The sequence below is a fragment of the Anomaloglossus baeobatrachus genome, chromosome 8, assembly GCF_048569485.1.
Source record: "Anomaloglossus baeobatrachus isolate aAnoBae1 chromosome 8, aAnoBae1.hap1, whole genome shotgun sequence".
NCBI classification, from domain to species: domain Eukaryota; kingdom Metazoa; phylum Chordata; class Amphibia; order Anura; family Aromobatidae; genus Anomaloglossus; species Anomaloglossus baeobatrachus.
Window position 1 is genome coordinate 42,454,402 of NC_134360.1, and position 20,000 is coordinate 42,474,401.

A 20,000-nucleotide genomic window follows, 5' to 3' on the forward strand; every position below is an offset into this window, starting at 1 on the left:
ATACAGTAGGTGAGGGTAGAGCAGATCGTGCGGTGGTACAATGAACTGAGGAGGATGGGTGAGGATACAATTGGTGAGGGTAGAGCTGGTTGTGCTGTGGTACAGTGGACTGAGGGAATGGGTGAGGATACAATTGGTGAGGGTAGAGGTGGTCGGGCAGTGGTACAGTGAACGGAGGGTTGCTGCAGGTTGTAGGCTTGTCGAAAGACGTAGGTCTTCAGGTTCCTTTTGAAGGTTTTCACGGTAGGGGAGAGTCTGATATGTTGTGGTAGAGAATTCCAGAGTATGGGGGAGGCACGGGAGAAATCTTGTATGCGATTGTGGGAAATTGAGATGAGATGGAAGGAGAGAAGGAGGTCTTGTGAGGATCGGGAGGAGAGAAGGAGATCTTGTGAGGATCGGAGGTTGCGTGCAGGTAAGTGCCAGGAGACTAGGTTACACATGTATGGAGGAGACAGATTGTGGATGACTTTGTCATGGTTCGTGTTTTGAACTGGAGTCTGCCAATCTCTTCACCGGTTTCCTATTGCCCAGAGCGGAAAGGCCGGGTAATAGCGGGGGGACAGGTGGATTAGTCGGGCAGCAGAGTTTAGGATAGAGTGTAGGGGTGCGAGAGTGTTAGAATGAAGGCCAGAGAGCAGGAGGTTGCAGTAGTTGAGGCGGGAGACAATGAGGGAACGCAGTGTTTTGCAGATTCTTGGTTGAGGAATGTGCGGATCCGGGAAACATTTTTGAGTTGGAGTCGGAAGGAGGTGGTGAGTGCTTGGTTATGTATCTTGAAGGAGAGAGCGGAGTCAAGGGTTACCCCCAGGCAGTGAGCATGCGTGACTTTGGAGAGTGAGCAGCCATTGACTTTGATGGATAGGTCAGGGTGGAGTGGTAGAGTGAGATGGAGGAAAGATGATGAATTCTGTTTTGTCCATGTTCAGTTTTAGAAATTAAGTAGAAAAGAAGGATGAAATAGCGGCAGACATTGTGGGATTGTGGTTAGTAAGTAAACTAATCCAGGAAAAAAGAAACTGCATCACCGTTATCACGATTATGTCGGTAGTGTGCCTAAAACACCCAGTAAATCTGGAGCAAGGCACGTATCCCATTTTTTGGGGGTGCAAAGTGATGCTGAATTATGGTGCATTGCAAATACAAAGCTTGTGTCTGCAGAGCGTCTCACACGAAAAGTAAGGAGTCCTATTCTTATCGCCTGGGTCTTGCATGCATCTGAATGGCTGCAAGAGTCACTTGAGACTCCCTTATTTTGGGATAATCTGCGCTCCCCATGTTAGGATCTGAATCAGAAAAAGCATCCCATATGCCAAATGATCCTTCCCGCTGAAGCGTTTCTCCCCTCCAGATCTTCGGCAGGATCCTGTCAGGCTCATTGAGCGTCAGATGAAGCTGACATTTAAAATACGGCAAGCCAGACGGGGCTTTCTTTCCTTGCCAGATACGCTCAGCCTAAACTTCATGAAATGTCCCGGTTTACCCATTGCACGCTGCTCTGGGGAAGAATACGGGAGGCAGTCAGCCTTCAGATACAATCTTTCATCCTAACGACCCCTGCCAATTTTAGAAAGACGGCTCCTGACCCCCGGGGATCACTTGTATCCAGGCCGCTTTATCACTTGGCTATGACAATTTCAACCCAACGCCTTCATGGTTTTTAAAAGTTCAACCTCGCTGGGTAGGTCTTTCCCATAAAGTATCTCTGTGATGCCATCCGTGCGAGAAAGAAAGCTAAAAAGGCCCATTACTTACATAGTTCTGTATACCTGGTATATAAGGTATAGGTTGGAAAACGAGAAACGTGCGTGCAGGTGGGTTTTGACACTAGCGGTTATGGAAATTACTGTTACTGTGTGCTGCAACGTAGAAAACATATTGGAACAAGTAGCAAAAAGTTTGCCGTTTTTGAAAGGATAGCCGTCATCAGAGTCTAGCTTATTTGCTTTTCATTTAGTTAGGCCCTGCGCACATGCTGCGGTTTTTGATGCAGTTTTTTTTCCCCTTAAGGTTATGTGCGCACGCTGCGGGGGGTTGTTTACGCGTTTTTGCACGTTTTTTGGCTGCAGTTTTGGTCTGAAAACTGCATGAATTTCCTTCCCCAAAAAGTTTGAAATTTCATTTTTGCTGTCCGCACGTTGCAGTTTTTAATGTGGTGACCACAAAGATGCAGCATGTCAATTCTTTTGGCATTTTTCACTGCGTTTTTCACCCACTGATTTCAATGAGGTGTGGAAAACTGCAATGAAAAACGCAAGTTCTTATTTTACATGCGTTTTGGTGCTTTGTTCTGACTAGACTCCGGGTCGGCGGGGATTGATCGCTGGTATATGGCCAGATACTGCTCCCCATAAAAAGTCTATGGGGACCAGAATTGGGCGCAAAGGGATAGGAGCAAGCGCTTCATACTTAGCGATCACCGGGTGGCTATCACACTGCTGCCGCAGCAGCTCTTTCATCTTCCAGAGCCGGCACTCATTAGGCTCATACATATTCACTCCTTCCCTGTTCACCGGTGGCTGTGATTGGTTGCAGGCAGACGCGCCCCCACGCTGAATGACAGCTGTCTCACTGCAACCAATCACAGCCACCGGTGGGCAGGTCTATATCGTGTAGTAAAATATTGTGCGGTCCCCCTGAATTTTGATACCAGCCAAGGTTAAGCCACATGGCTGAGGGCTGGTATTCTCAGGATGGGGAGCCCCATGTTATTGGGAGCCCACCAGCCTAAAAATATCAGCCAGCAGCCGCCCGGAAATGCCGCATCCATTAGATGGGAAAGTCCCTGGACTCTACCCGGCTCATCCCGATTACCCTGGTGCGGTGGCAATCGGGGTAATAAGGAGTTAATGGCAGCTCATAGCTGCCACTAAGTCCTAGCTTAGTCATGGCAGGCGTCAATGAGAAACCCCCTCATCACTAAGCTGTAAGTGAAAGTAAATAAACACAATCCCACAAAAAATCCTTTATTTGAATTAAAACACAAAAAAGCCCCCTCTTTCACCACTTTATTAACCCCTAAAACACCCCTGCAGGTCCGACGTAATCCACACGAGGTCCCACAACACATCCAGCTCTGCTACATCTGACAATCACAGCGAGCGGCCATAGAACATGACTGCTCGCTGTGAGGGTCCAGTTGCAAGTGAAGTAAGTCGTGTGGGATCAGCGGTGACTTCAGCTGTCACCGCACATCACCTGACTGAAGTCACCGCTGATCTCGCACTCACTTCAGTCGCGGCCGGATTTGCGGAACAGGTGGAGGACTTCAGCTATCACCGCACATCACCTGACTGGAGTCCTCCACCTGTTACCGCAAATCAGGCCGCGGCTGAAGTGAGCGCGAGATCAGCGGTGACTTCATTCAGGTGATGTGCGGTGACAGCGGGAGTCCTCCACTTGTGACCGCATGTCATCCCGCGGCAGAAGTGAACGGCGAGATCAGCGGTGACGTCACTCATGTGGTTTGTGGTGAAAGGTGGAGGACTCCAGCGGTCACCACACATCACCTGAGTGACATTAGCGCTAATCCTGCAGCTCACTTCAGTAGAGGCCTGACAGGTGGAGGACTCCTGCGTTTTTTTTTAGGCCAAAAACGCTGCTCTTTGTGGTCAAAAAAGGATGCAGTGTGCGCACGTAGCCTAAATCTGCATCAAAATCAGCATGCCTCTCCTGAGGCCAGCAAAGTCTATGTGATTTTTGATTTCCTGTGCACACGGTGCGTTTTTTTTCTTTGTGGTTTTCGTGCAGATTTTGATGCAGAAAAATTCTGCAGCATGCCAATTATTTGTCCAGTTTAGCAGCGTTTTTTACCCATTGACATCAATGTTATGATGAAATAATGCAGAAAACCACAGGTATGTTCACACAGTCACAGGTTTTGGTCAGGTTTTTCCAACAGTTCTAGTACAGGATCTATATCTCTATCTTTTTTTTTTCTCTTTCACTCTTTTTCTCTCTCTTTCTTTCTCTTTTTCTTTCTCTCTGTTTTTTTTCTCTTTTGCTTTCTCTTTTTTTTCTCTTGTTTCTCTTTTTTTCTTCTCTTTTCTCCTTCTGTCTTTCTCTCTCGCTCTCTGTCTTTGTTTCTTTCTCTTTTCCTCTTTCTTTCTCTCTCTTTCTCTCTTTCTTTCTCTATTTCTTTCTGTTACGTCACCACCGGAGTCTGCTCCGGCGACTTCTGCTCCGGTCACCGGGCGGCACCATGTTCCTGCCGTGGGTGGTGCCGGTGGTGGGAGAGGAGTTGGTGCCCGTGTCTCTGCGGAGCGCAGGCTCCGCTCATCCACTAGGCAGGGTTTCCCTGGAGCCTGCAGTACCACTGGCTGACTGTAGGTGGCGTGTCTCTTCCGGCTGAAGTTGCCAACTTTCACCTGCAGCCAATAGGAAGACACCACACCCTTCTTATTCCCCCTCATGTCACATGACCACTGCCAGAGATAGTTCTGATTTTACTGGCTCCTGTTACGTCCTGTTCTGTTTGGTGATTCCTGTGTGTTGATTTCTGCGTGTTTTTGACTACCCTTCTGCCTACCGTTTTGTACCTCTGCCCGATCCGGATTTGACCTCTGCTCTGTTTACTGACTACGTCTTTGTCTGTCGATTCTGTCCCTGTTCTGCTATTCCTGGTTTGACCCTGCCTGACGACTACTCTCATCGGACTGCAGCCTTCCACAGGTAGTGATCTCCATTGCCCTGTGTAATTCCAGATCCCTGTATAGGGGTTAAAGGGTTTCGGGGTTGTGGGGGTCCTGCTTGGTGGGTGGCTTCCCTCTAGCCTCCCCGTTACAGCCCATCTGAGTCTGTGGATCCAGGCAGGCCATTACACTTTCTCTCTTTTGCTTTCTCTTTTTTCCTCTTGTTTCTCTTTTGCTTACTCTTTTCTCTTTCTGTCTTTCTCTCTCGCTCTCTTTTCTTTGTTTCTTGTTTCTTTTCTTCTTTCTTTTTCTCTCTCTCCCTCTCTCTCCCTCTTTCTCTCTCTTTTTGTCTTTCTCTTTTTCTTTCTTTCTCTCTTGCTTTCTCTTTTGCTTTCTCTTTTTTTTTCTCTTGTTCCTCTTTTGCTTACTCTTTTCTCTTTCGGTCTTTCTCTCTCGCTCTGTCTTTATTTCTTTTTTCCTCTCTTTCTCGCTCTGTCTTTATTTCTTTTTCTTTTTCTTTCTCTCTCTTTTGCTTTCTCTTTTTTTCTCTCTTGTTTCTCTTTTGCTTACTCTTTTCTCTTTCTGTCTTTCTCACTCTGTCTTTCTTTTGTTTTTTTCTCTTTTACTCTTTCTCTCTCTTTTTCTTTCTCTCTCTTTGTCTCCCTTTCTCCAGGAGGGATGAATTGGAAAAAAGAATGGGATAATCAGAAGGAAGGACTGATACTTTTCTTTCCAACAGGATCCACTTTTGGATTTTGTCCCCGTTTCTCCCTCAGTTTCCCTGTTGCTTCAAAACCTGATGTAGAAGGGGTTTAATGGAGCAATCGGTTGTGTATGTGTTCCGCAGCTCCATTCAAGTCAATGGCACTGACAAAGACTGCCGAGCACAGCCCAGTCTTTAGCTATCTTTGTATTCTCAGCATCATAAACTTTGAATGCGTCCCCATCGATCACCAGAATTTGGGCCTTTGTCCAGGATCAGAGGAACAGAGGATGCATTTCTGTCCTGCTGCTTCATTTTGAAGTCTATGATGCTGAAGATACAAAGACCTGTGCGGCTATCATAGACTTGACTAGCGCTGCATGGTGCAGAGGAAATCTACCACACCTTTCTTCACCTTTTGTCCGCTGTCTGCAAGTATGGAGAGAACAGGGCACACAAGCCCCATGTTTTTTTAGACATAAGAAGCATTAGGCAATGCCACCTCTAGGGGGATATCCCATGCAGAGACTCCCCATTCCATTTTTGTTTTTTGCCTGGTAGCATCCATACATATGGGATCTTCTCAGAGACAAGCGACTGGAATATGATGGACGCTGTTATGTTAGAAATGAGTTCTTTATATGTCTGCTTTATCTGATTTTCTACTTTTGTAGGCCAAGGAACTACAAAACAAAGAAGAAGAGCTTAAAAAACTGGATGCTTTCCACAAGGAGCAGTTGACAAGCATTGAGAAGAAGGTAAGTGTCTGATACTTAGGTCCAAGTACTGGAACCAGAAGTTGAATGGCTACTTTGAGTAGAAGTCTTAAGTTATTTATGTAAGACTAAGCAATGCACTTTTCTAAAATAGATTGGGGGAAAAACAAGTTCCTTATCTGCTGGGCTTGGAAAGTACCAGACATATGCGATGTGTGAGTTTTTGTAGCTTTTTACTTTTTTTGAGTGTATTACTCTAAAAGTAAACACTCTCGCCTATTGATCCGTGAACGTGATTTTGAAGTGTCTCCTTATATATGAGAATAAAATCTTCAACAAGATCAGATGTCTCCGGCTATTTTTATTGATCAATAAGAAATTATCCTTTCAAATCTACTAGTTAATAGCATTCTGTGATCACAGCAGCCTCTGCACTGTTATAGGCAAGTAGGCTTTGTAGTGGAGAAGGGAGGAGTGGTAAGTGCAATTTGAGATTTTAGAAATATTTTCTCAGAATAAGGGATATATGCAATAAGGGAATTATATGTAGTTTTTGTGACTGTAGATATAACCTATTTGCTAGTAAAGTCTTGTGATCACAGCAGCCTCTGCACTTATTCAAGCACGTAGACACTGCTGTGTAACAGTGGATGGGGGAGAAGTGGCAATTGTAATATAAGTTAGTAGGGTTGTAAGACAGAACCAACGTGGCACACTGCCACTGTAATGTAGCCTTACCCGTACGGAGAATTACAAGTACCTTAGTATTCATTTTAGAAGATGTACTGGATTATAAGATGCCCCTAACTTTAGAGCGAAAAAAAAGGGGTCTGTCTTATAATCCGGTGGTGTCTTACTGACCGGGGAGTGGCAGCAGTGGTGGAGCGTGATCACAGGAGGCAGCTGCGGTGCTGGAGTAGGGCGGTGCAACGGATGTCCCAGGTGCTCGCTTCGCACGACGGCGCTGGGAAGCAGAGAAAACATCCAGAAACTGTTGACGGTGCAGGCTTCAAAGAAATGGCACATGGAGACGGCGCGTGCGCAGATTGAGCGCTCGGCTCAATGACAAGCTGAAATCTCATATGCGAACGCACCACCTTCGGGCAACATTTTCCTTAAGTCCACTGCTGAGACATCAATGGGCCGTAGGCGGTTCATATGCAGTTGAGATGAGCCAAAAGCTCCATCTGCGCATGCGCCTACTCCGGGCGCCATTATTTGAAGTCTGCACCGCCGACATCTTCAGGATGGCTCCTGCCTCACCACCTGCAGCACAAAACAGCGCCTGCAGTTCAGAGCATTGCCCCTGTCTCCTGCAACCCCTCTCCACTCCCCACCCACCCCCGTAAGCTACATTTGGATAATAAGATGCACCCCTCACTTTCCTCCCAAAGAAAAGTTTGTCTTATAATACGTAAAATATTGTAGTTTTGGTATCTGTTGAGAAAACTTAAAAAAACCCCTAATAGTCCTGTGGTCACAGCAGCCTCTGCACTCTTATACTGCAGTGTCTACTTGCTTGAAAGAGTGGATGGGGGAGAAGTGGCAATTTTAATATACGCTAGTAGGGTTTTAGAAAGAAACACCTTGGCAGGATGCAGCTGTAATGTAGCCGTACTCATACAAAGAATTACAAGTAGTTTCTGTATCCGTCGAGAAAACCGAATATTCCTGTGATCATAGCCTCTGCACTGATTCAAGCAAGTAGAAATTGCAGTGTGACAGTGCATGGGGAAGAAGTAGCAATTGTAATATAAGTTGGTAGGATTTTTTAGAAAGAATTATCGTGGCAATGTATCCTTACCTGTGCAGAGACTTACAAGTAGTTTCTGTATCCGTCGAGAAAACCTATTAGTCCTGTGATCACAGCAGCCTCTGCACTGATTCAAGCAAGTTGACACTGCAGTAAGACAGTGGATGGGGAAGAAGTAGAAATTGTAATATAAGTTAGTAGGGGTTTTAGAAAGAATTACTGTGGTAATGTGTCCTTACCCGTACAGAGACTTACAAGCAATTTCTGTATCCGTTGAGAAAACCTAATAGTCCTGTGATCACAGCAGCCTCTGCACTGATTCAAGCAAGTAGTTTCTGCAGAGTAAGAATGGAGTGAGGAAAGTGTATGAGACATTAGGACTTTACTGTAGATAGAGTAACCAGAACAGGCTTTAATGCTACTGCATCCATACCTAAACAGAGAATTACAAGTACTTTTTGACCCACTAAAGTCACTAAATCACAGTAGCCTCTGCACTGATTCAAGCAAGTAGACACTGCAGTGTGACAGTGGATGGGGAGAAATGACTATTGTAATATAAGCTAGTAGGGTTTCTAGAAATAATCACCGTGGTAGGCTGCAGCTGTAATGTAGCCTTACCCGTGCAGAGAATTACAAGTAGTTTCTGTATCCATCGAGAAAACCTAATAGTCCTGTGATTATAGCAGCCTCTCCACTGATTCAAGCAAGTAGACACTGCAGTGTGATAGTGGATGGGGAAGAAGTAGGAATTGTAATATAAGTTAGTAGGGTTTTTTTTTAGAAAGAATTACCGTGGTAATGTATCCTTACCCGTACAGAGAATTATAAGCAATTTCTGTATCCGTTGAGAAAACAATAGTCCTGTGATCACAGCAGCCTCTGCACTGATTCAAGCAAGTAGACACTGCAGTGTGATAGTGGATGGGGAAGAAGTAGGAATTGTAATATAAGTTAGTAGGTTTTTTTTTTGTTTTTTTTTTTTTTAGAAAGAATTACCGTGGTAATGTATCCTTACCCGTACAGAGAATTACAAACAATTTCTGTATCCGTTGAGAAAACCTAATAGTCCTGTGATCACAGCAGCCTCTGCACTGATTCAAGCAAGTAGTTTCTGCAGAGTAAGAATGGAGTGAGGAAAGTGTATGAGACATTAGGACTTTACTGTAGATAGAGTAACCAGAACAGGCTTTAGCGGTACTGGATCCATACCCAAATAGAGAATTACAAATTGTTTGTGACCAACTAAAGTCCTGTGATCACAGCAGCCTCTGCATTGCTTCAAACATGTGCTTTCTGCAATGTAACAATGGAGGGGGGTAAGGGGCAAATGTAGTATGAGATAGTAGTATTGTAGAAACCAAGAAGGGCTGCAGCTGTACTGTAGGAACAAGGGGTTTGTACAATTCAGCACTAGGGATCTCTTTTATGTTCGCCTATCTGCTGCTGTTTCACTTGTTGCTTTATTATATTTTGATTACTATATAACATCAATATTAATATCATTTACTACATCCAATCTCATTACCATGTACAATCCGCTCTAACTTTCGCCCCCGTTTAATGTTTTCTGCATTTTCCTTGCATGATAAAAAAAAATACAGCAAAGTGGAGCGGCAGCCGTGACACCGACACGCTGTTATTTGACTTTAGACTTCGGCTGATTAATGGTCGTCTTGTGTAAACAGTGAAATGGATCGAATAAGTGTAGCTGCTGTTTAGGGAACACAATAGCGCAGCTTGTAAGCTTGTTACTGCACTTATGTTTTATACATCACGTTGGAGGGGATCTCCACAAGTCAAGGCTGCGCTGATTAAATAATGCATCCTCTCATATATCTATATTTCTCGCCACAATATTTTGTAAAGTAAATAAAAAAAAAATCACTTAAATTTATGCTAAAAAATGTGAAAACTGTTATTTAGTATCTTCTTTATGTGATGAGAAAAAAATAACTTGAGCTTTCAGAACAAGAGGTGGAGGCTGCACCACTGAGAAATCTGATGACAGTATGTCACCTTTTTATTTTTCAGCTCAGGTGCAGTGTTTACATGCAGGTGTAGATCTATTACAGGTTTCTAAATAACTGTAGGCAGTATTATAGTAGCTATATTCTTGTACATAGGGGCAGTATTATAGTAGCTATATTCTTGTACATAGGGGCAGTATTATAGTAGTTATATTCTTGTATATAGAGGGCAGTATTATAGTAGTTATATTCTTGTACATAGGGGCAGTATTATAATAGTTATATCCTTGTACATAGGGGCAGTATTATAGTAGTTATATTCTTGTACATAGAGGGCAGTATTATAGTAGTTATATTCTTGTACATAGGAGCAGTATTATAGTAGTTATATTCTTGTACATAGGAGCAGAATTATAGTAGTTATATTCTTATACATAGGAGCAGTATTATAGTAGTTATATTCTTGTACATAGTAGCAGTATTATAGTAGTTATATTCTTGTACATAGAGGGCAGTATTATAGTAGTTATATTTTTGTACATAGGGGGCAGTATTATAGTAGTTATATTCTTGTACATAGGAGGCAGTATAATAGTAGTTATATTCTTGTACATAGGGGCAATTTTTATTATAAAACAAACAAATACAATTATAAAAACACAAAATTGCCCGAAGAAAACACAAATCACTGCATTCTGCAGTCACATATACAAAAGCACTAAATAATCACATTACATACATAAATAAATGATGAAGTCCACCGTTAGCAGAGAAAGAGGGAGAGAAAACAAAACAAAAAAAAAAAAACCACCATATCTCCTAACTGAACCTCACATTCCTCCATAATGTTGCGTTCCTCTGACTCCTTCCAATTTCTATGGCTTTTATCCACCGGAGTTCCGACATAACCTGATCGGCCGCAGCGGTGTGATCAAATGGCTCATTGTGCAGTGATACCCGGGTCCTCATGTGCCAGTGGTAGTACTTGATGACACTAATTATAATATACATGGTCTCTCTGTCGATATTACTGACATTAGAGGGGACACCGTACACTATGTCAGGATACTTTAGGGTCCGCAGTCTGGGGATTTGGAGACGATCGGACACTTCCTCCCGGATCTTCCTTCCTCCCCAGCAATCACATATAAAGTGATCCATAGTCTCCTCCTGCCGACAACCAAGGGGACAGGTCCGATCAGAGATGCTCAGAAACTTCAGATTCCCCCTGACAAAGAGCCGACTATGGAGCGAAAGCCAAGTAATATCAAACAGTTTGGAAGGAAGTCGTCTCCCGTTTAGGAACCTGAGACTGTCCTGAAGGGTGGTCGTGACACAGTCCCTCAGGGCCAGTGGAGAATGGAAGAAAGTCCCACATATCCGAGCATACAGGTCTCTTCTCGTGTTGCTCTCAATGTAAGACCTCTCCAGTCCCCACTTCCTGACACACTTCAGACCATAGTCCAGATACTGGGGGAGGTGGTCACCTGTCCATCTCCTCCTCTTGAGACTGCCGCCTCCGCACCCAAGACTCTGCAAAAGGCAATATCCAGTACCGGATACTATTCACCCACAGGGAGCTGCTGTTTGAGTCCATGTTCCCAAAATTCACCTTCAGAAACAAGGAGTCAAAGAAAACCCTTGGATTCAACATATCCAACCCCCCCTCTCTCCGCTGTAAGTACGTTACTCCCCTCTTTATTAGGTTCAGCCTATTCCCCCACAAGAGCTGGAAGAACAGGCTGAAGAGCCTCGCTGAGAAAGGCTCTGGCAAAGGGAAAATGACAGAGACATACAAAAACACGGGGACCAGGTAAGTCTTCAACATAGTGACCCTTTCTCTGTAGGTCAGCCTCCAGTTCTTCCATCGCTGAACCTTCACATTTCCGGTTTCCAATTTCTCCTCCCAATTTAGCCTGGCATTATCATCCCTCCCGAATTTAACCCCTAGGATCTTAATATGGGTGGAGGCATTGGCAAACTGCGGCAGATCAAAGCCGGGATCAGTGTCTAATGTCCACAGAGCTTGACTCTTCTCAAGGTTGACCAGAGACCCGGAGGCCTCTGAGTAGCTTCTGATGGACGCAGATAACATCTGCACCTCATGAGGATTGGAGATCACCAACGTCACATCATCCGCATAGGCAACAACATTCAGAGGCAAGCAGTGGGGGACCGACACCCCCTGAAAATCGCACTCCTGCAGTGACCTCAGAAATGGGTCCAGGGCAAAAACATACAGGAGTGGACTCAATGGGCAGCCCTGTCTCACCCCTGCCTCAACTCCAAAAGTGTCACCCTGCCAACCATTAATCAAAGGAAAGCTCACTGCCTCTCTGTACAGTGTCTTCAGCCAATCCACAAATTTTCCCGGAATACCGTACTTTGACAAAGTCGCCCACAGATAGTCATGATCAACCCTGTCAAAGGCTTTAGCCTGGTCCAGACTCACAACATATCTCCCACACCGCTGAGCTTTACATCTCTCGAACATCTCCCGTATCGAGATGATTGCTCCAGAGATGTTCCGCCCTTTTACTGTGCCAAACTGAGAGCCTGCCAACAGTGCCGGAGACAAACAGACTAATCTAGAAAAGAGGATCTTTGCCAGAATCTTCCTGTCCACATTCAAGAGGGCAATCGGCCTCCAGTTCCTGATGTCGCTCGGCTCTTTACCTTTAGACAGCAGAATCAACGAGGAGACTCTCATGGATGGAGGCATCAGGTGAGTTTCTAGGCAATTGCTATACACATCCACAAGGATTGGAGCCAGGAGGTCTCTAAATTTCTTATAAAACTCTGCTGTAATACCATCTGGACCTGGTGCCTTCTTCAGACATGATTTATCAATAGCCTCCTTAACTTCCTCCACCGTTAATTCTGCTGTCAAAGGAGAAAAGTCCAGATCATAAGTATCAGGCACTGGAGTTGCCTCCATGAATTGAGCCATCTTATTTCTATCCAAAACCTTCCTCTGAAACAAGTCAGCATAGTAAGATCTCACCACCCCCAGGATACCCTCCCGTGAATCCTGCAATACACCCTGGGAATCAGTGAGACCTGTGACCATTTTCTTGGCCACCCTCTCCCTGCAATTCTCAAACGGATCAGGGGCCCCTAAGGACCCATAATCTCGCTCAAGAACCAGGGAGGTGTACCTACTGTACTGATACTGCCTTATCTCAGATTTCAGCCGGTTAATCCTTACTCTGTCATCCCCACCCGCCGAATACAATGACTCCAATTCTTTACGCAGTCTTAGGTACTGGCTGTACTTATTCCTCCCTTTATTAACTGACAGTCTCTGCAAGAGGGATCTGATATCCTCCTTGACGTCCTCCCACCAGTCGGTCATGTTGTCATAGAAGTCAGCCCTGTCTAGATGAAGCTCCATAAGGGAGTGGATACGACTCTGGACATAAACATCATCCAGGAGACTGGAATTAAGCCTCCATAACCCTCTACCAATGTCCGGACGGGTAGAGACTCCTAGGCACAAGCACAAAGCGAGGTGATCAGAGTAAGGGACGACCTTCTCACTCAGGGCGCCGACAGCCTCAGTAGGACTCACAAACACAAAATCTATCCTACTGCTTCTGTTGGAACAAGAATATGTGAACTTAGGCTGCCGACCTCCCTGTGTGAAAGCGTCAGTCAGTCCTGCCTGCGTTATGATGTTCCGTAGGACCTTACCATCCCTGGTCACTGTCCTGCCTGAGGAACTGTCACCTGATGACAGTATCGCATTAAAGTCCCCTGCCATCACCACTGGAAGAGAAGTGAAGAGGTAAGGCTTGACGTCATTATAAAGCTGGATCCTGTCAGTCACCGTCTGTGGCCCATAGATGTTAATAAGCCGGAGTCGCCTACCATGGATAGTGACTTCCAGAACCAGACACCTCCCCATGACCACCTCCGTCATCCTATGTACAGTCACGTCATTGGTGCTAAACAGGACAGCGACCCCAGCGTAAGGCTCCACAGCCAGTGACCAGAATGATGGACCGGACCGCCATTCCCTCTCAGCCTCCCTCATAAGCCCCAGGGATGTCAGTCGCGTCTCCTGCAGGAAGATGACATCAGTGCCCAGGTATCTGAGATGTTCATATACCGTATGTCTCGTCCTCCTCACCTTAATACTATTCACATTACTCGAGGTTATTGTTAATGAGAACCCGGCCATCACAACACAGTATAAAAGGAGCAGAGTAACAGCCATCATCATGAATCAAAGATGTTCTGTCCACCACTGGTGTCCATGTCAGTCTCTACCTGATGGTCTACAGAAATGGGCTTCCTTTTCGGCGGGGGATGGTCCTCTACGTCCCTGTCACATTCAGCATCAATTTTCCTCAACTCGTTCTCATAGTCCTCATCATTAGACTCTGATAACACCCCATACCTGCCGGACACGACCATCACTTCAGCAGAACCCTGGACCTTCTTGCTAGCACTCTGACCAGAGTCATATTCAGCCTCAGGTTTACGAGAGGATGCATTTTTTTTCTTCCTCTTATTATGCTTAACACTCCAGTCCTCAGATACAAAGAGTGATGCAGAAGAGGGGCCTACCTGAGGCTGCTGGACCTGAGGGACAACCTCCATGTTCCTCTTTGTACCCTGCTGCTCTGGTGTCACATAGGCGGACTCCTGGTGGGCATCTGAGTTGGTCGGTATCTCTCCTGACATTACATCCTCCTCCTGAGCCTCTGCCACCAGCTCAACCACCTCCTGAGCCTCAGCCCCTGCCATCACATCCTCATCCGGTAACTCTCTGCAGATGTTGTGCCAGGCGTCTGGACAGTCCCTGTGAGGATGGCCCATCTTACCACAGAGGTTGCACCGGACGTCCCGACAATCTGCAGCGACATGGCCAATTTCCCCACACAGGCTGCACTTCACCACGGTACAGGCATTGGCCAGATGACCCTTTCCACCACATTTGAAGCATTTTCTGGGCTGCCCGGGGTAGTAACATCTCCCCTTCTCCCTCCCAATGAAGAAGGAGTTGGGTAGGTGGGCAGTGATGTTGCTATATTGCCTCAGCTTCACCTGTACCTTCCACCCCATTGTCCAGATACCGTCCTCATCTCTGACCTTGGTGAGATCAGAGACGAGGTCACAATGTCTCCGGAGCCACACCTCGATGTCCTGTGGGGGAACGGCCTCATTCCAGAAAGTGACATTCACAGTAACAGTATCTGGCCTGGAAATGGGGACCAACAAAAACTTATTCCAGCCCTCAGTGTCCCTGAACTTGGGGTAATTGGCCCAGAATCTGTCCAGATCACCAACGAGCTTGAAACTGACCTCATAGCCCTGCCTGTCCTGCAGATTAGAAACCGCCAGGATCTCATGCACCACAAACCCCATCTGGCGGCACAGCAGCTCCCTCACCACATATCTGCGCTGCGGCAGATCCTCCTTGGGACCCATGTACTTAAAACGCACAACATTAATACGTTTAAACGTCTGGCCAGTATACCTGGCACTAGAGGTGAAGGATGGGGCACCACGGCTCCAGGCGTTCCTGGGGGGCACCCGCTGGGTCACACTGGGCTGACTGACAGGGAGAGGATCTGCAGCATGGGGGGCTGTCACACCTTGTGGACTAGATGGTAAAGGGGGATAGTCACATATGTCATGTACATTAACATGAGCAGCATCATTGTCAGACAGTACAACGTCCATCACAGATTGTGAATCCCCTCCAGCCCCCGACCCCACGGGCACAGCGTCACTATGCCCAGGCTGTGCACCGGCCTCATCAACACAATCAGTCTCACACATACTGTCCTGCTCCTGTGAGGAGCATGCTGAGACTTGTGGTGCCTCTGCAGGAGTCTGAGGCGTATGCTCCTGTTCAGACTCTACAGGCTGTCCCTGCTGCTGTAGTGGTGCCCCCTCCTGGAAGCAGAAGCGTGCAGCCTGTACCACCGGCCGTGCCTGCTGCTGGGGGGTCTCGTCCTGAACAGTCTCTGACTTTATGTGGGGGGTCCTGGTCTCCACAGCACAGTCTTGTGTATAGGAGGCAAACCGCTCCCGATTCACGTAGGTCTCCTTCAGGGGCCCCATCGCCTCCAGACAACAGTCCATGTCTTGTACCACCCCGGCCAGCTCCACACCCAGCGCATTCAGCCTCATGTCATATGTGGCATTATTATCAGGGTGACTGGTCTTCAGGTGGTAAACAGGGGCGTAACGACCGCGGTCGCAGCGGTCGCCATCGCGACCGGGCCCGGGCAGTTTGGGGCCCGCGGGGACCCGACAGATCAGCAGCCAGCTCCTCTCAGTGAGAGAGAAGCTGCGCTGATCTGTCACAGTGCACGCGCCCACTATATGACCCGCTGCCGCCCCCGACACCGGGCCCTCCTGCCCGATGTCAGCGGCGGCACCGGGGCCCCCCTCCCCCGTCACCGCGCACAGTAATAATGAAGCATAGAGCGGCCAGCGCCGCTCTGCATCATCATACTCCCCCTGTGCCTGCGCGGTGACGTCACTCCTGTGCGACTGCTGTGCTGAGTGCACAGAGCGCAGGGAGGGAGGACGCCGACCGGAGCACCGGGAGAGAGAGGAGGACGAGCAGCAGTGGAAGGAGGAGAGCAGGGAGTACAGCAGCAGTGGAACAAGGAGACGTCAGGACAGAGCAGCAGTGGAAGGAGAAGATCGGTGAGTACTTGTTTTTTTTTTTTTTATATATATAAAGTGAGTACACGGTGGTCAGAGGCCTGGGGTGGGGAGGCTGCATGATACTGTACATGGAGGCCTGGGGTGGGGAGGCTGTATGATACTGTACATGGAGGCCTGGGGTGGGGAGGCTGCATGATACTGTACATGGAGCCTCCATGTACAGTATCATGCAGCCTCCCCACCCCAGGCCTCCATGTACAGTATCATGCAGCCTCCCCACCCCAGGCCTCCATGTACAGTATCATGCAGCCTCCCCACCCCAGGCCTCCATGTACAGTATCATGCAGCCTCCCCAACCCAGGCCTCCATGATGGAGGCCTGGGTTGGGGAGGCTGCATGATACTGTACATGGAGGCCTGGGGTGGGGAGGCTGCATGATACTGTACATGGAGAACTGGGGTGGGGAGGCTGCATGATACTGTACATGGAGGCCTGGGGTGGGGAGGCTGTATGATACTGTACATGGAGGCCTGGGGTGGGGAGGCTGCTGCATGATACTGTACATGGAGGCCTGGGGTGGGGAGGCTGCATGATACTGTACATGGAGGCCTGGGGTGGGGAGGCTGTATGATACTGTACATGGAGGCCTGGGGTGGGGAGGCTGCATGATACTGTACATGGAGGCCTGGGGTGGGGAGGCTGCATGATACTGTACATGGAGGCCTGGGGTGGGGAGGCTGCATGATACTGTACATGGAGGCCTGGGGTGGGGAGGCTGCATGATACTGTACATGGAGGCTTGGGGAGACTGCATTATACTGTACATGGAGGCCTGGGGAGGCTGGCAGCATTATTATAGATGGAGGCCTGGGGAGGCTGGCAGCATTATTATACATGAGCCCTGGGGAGGCTGGCAGCATTATTATACATGAGGCCTGGGGAGGCTGGCTGCATTATTATACATGAGGCCTGGGGAGGCTGGCTGCATTATTATACATGGAGGCCTGGGGAGGCTGGCTGCATTATTATACATGAGGCCTGGGGAGGCTGGCTGCATTATTATACATGGAGGCCTGGGGAGGCTGGCTGCATTATTATACATGGAGGCCTGGGGAGGCTGGCTGCATTATTATACATGAGGCCTGGGGAGGCTGGCTGCATTATTATACATGGAGGTCCTGGGGAGGCTGGCTGCATTATTATACATGGAGGCCTGGGGAGGCTGGCTGCTATATTATACATGGAGGCCTGGGAGGCTGGCTGCTATATTATACATGGAGGCCTGGAGAGGTTGGCTGCATTATTATATATGGAGGCCTGGTGAGGCTGCATAATAAACATGAAGGACACCTTATACATTGAATATAGAGGTGTAATATGCATAGAGGTCTATGAGGCTGCATTATACTGGAGGTCTATAGGGCTGCATTAAAATGGAGGTCGGGGGGGGCTGTATAATACAAAATGAAGGGACACCTTATACATGGAATATAGGGGTGAATTATACATGGAGGAGTATGGGGCTGCATAATACCATCTGAAGTTTTATGGGGTTGTGTTATAATACATATAGGACTATGGGGGCTGCATTATAATATATGGAGGACTATGGAGGCTACCTTATACATGGACTATGGAAGTGCATTATAAAACATGGAGGACTATGTGGTGCAGTATAATATATGGAGAACTATGGGGTGAATTTTAATACATGGAGAACTATGGGAAATGCATTATAATTGAAGGGCTACTTTATACATGGAGGATTATGGGGGTGCATTATAATATATGGAGGGCTATGTATCTGCATTCTAATATATGAAGGGTTATGTGAGACCCTTTATACAATTATTTGGAAGGCTATGTGGGGGCTGTTACAGTATTTTGAGAACTTTATACAGGGGGGACAAAGATACAAGTATGGGATGGAAATGTTTTGTGCTGAGGGAAAAAGGCTCTTTCCCTCAGCAGCCAACTTTCCCATGCTCTGCTATACATCTCTCAGCACCCAGCTTTCCCATGTTCTGATATACATCTCTCAGCACCCAGCTTTCTCATGCTCTGATATGGGAAAGCTGGGTGCTGAGGACAAGATAAATATCAGAACATAGGAAAGCTGGGTGCTGATAGAGGGATTTCAGGGTGCTGTGGGTGAGAGCCAAGTGTCAGCGTCATTATCCTGTACCCCGAGTGTCAGTGTCATTATCCCTTACCCCATACCTCCCAACCGTCCCGGATACAGCGGGACTTTCACGCTTTACGTTGTTTGTCCCGTTGCCACGATCGGGACGGCCGGCTCCCGGGCTCCGCCCACCCACTCTCTCTCCACCTCCCTGCTTTTCCCTCCTACCATCCCAGTAGACGTGGCATAACAGAGAGGAGCGCTGCCTGTGCTGCTGCTGGTACAGTAAAATCTCCCCAGCGCTGATTTCCCTCCCTCCCCCCCCCTCACCCCCGGCCGGAGCCTCTCTGTGCGGTCGGCCGGCCGCCTGTCTGTGCGGTCGGCCGGCCGCCTGTCTGTGCGGGCGCCCCCCGGCCGCCTGTCTGTGCGGGCGCCCCCCGGCCGCCTGTCTGTGCGGGCGCCCCCCTGCCGCCTGTCTGTGCGGGCGTTCCCCTGCCACCTGTCTGTGAAGGCGACCGGCCACCTCACTGTGTGGGCGACCGGCCGCCTCACTGTGGCTCCCTGCGTGTCCATGCTGGAGGCCCGCCGGCTGCCTGCGTGTCCATGCTGGAGGCCCGCCGGCTGCCTGCGTGTCCATGCTGGAGGCCCGCCGGCTGCCTGCGTGTCCATGCTGGAGGCCCGCCGGCTGCCTGCGTGTCCATGCTGGAGGCCCGCCGGCTGCCTGCGTGTCCATGCTGGAGGCCCGCCGGCTGCCTGCGTGTCCATGCTGGAGGCCCGCCGGCTGCCTGCGTGTCCATGCTGGAGGCCCGCCGGCTGCCTGCGTGTCCATGCTGGAGGCCCGCCGGCTGCCTGCGTGTCCATGCTGGAGGCCCGCCGGCTGCCTGCGTGTCCATGCTGGAGGCCCGCCGGCTGCCTGCGTGTCCATGCTGGAGGCCCGCCGGCTGCCTGCGTGTCCATGCTGGAGGCCCGCCGGCTGCCTGCGTGTCCATGCTGGAGGCCCGCCGGCTGCCTGCGTGTCCATGCTGGAGGCCCGCCGGCTGCCTGCGTGTCCATGCTGGAGGCCCGCCGGCTGCCTGCGTGTCCATGCTGGAGGCCCGCCGGCTGCCTGCGTGTCCATGCTGGAGGCCCGCCGGCTGCCTGCGTGTCCATGCTGGAGGCCCGCCGGCTGCCTGCGTGTCCATGCTGGAGGCCCGCCGGCTGCCTGCGTGTCCATGCTGGAGGCCCGCCGGCTGCCTGCGTGTCCATGCTGGAGGCCCGCCGGCTGCCTGCGTGTCCATGCTGGAGGCCCGCCGGCTGCCTGCGTGTCCATGCTGAATGGGTGTGGATGGGGAGTGGATATGGGCGTGACTGTGAAATGGGTGTGGTTAGGGGGCGTGGCCTAAAAATTTGGTGCAGGGACCTTGAATACAGGCTTGTCAGAGGCCTCCACCACAGATGTCTGCATGGTGGCCTTGCTGGACCCAGGCACTGGGACT

General features: G+C 48.8%; 1 protein-coding gene across 3 annotated transcripts in view; it reads left to right on the top strand.

The window, feature by feature from the left end:
• The window catches only part of CHCHD6 (coiled-coil-helix-coiled-coil-helix domain containing 6), a 367,209-nt gene that overhangs the window by 113,597 nt on the left and 233,612 nt on the right, over positions 1-20,000 (top strand). For all 3 annotated transcript variants that reach the window (XM_075321519.1, XM_075321520.1, XM_075321518.1), the window contains one exon: positions 6,009-6,092. In XM_075321519.1, the coding sequence (XP_075177634.1) occupies positions 6,009-6,092 (84 nt within the window). The remainder of the gene's footprint in view (positions 1-6,008; positions 6,093-20,000) is intronic.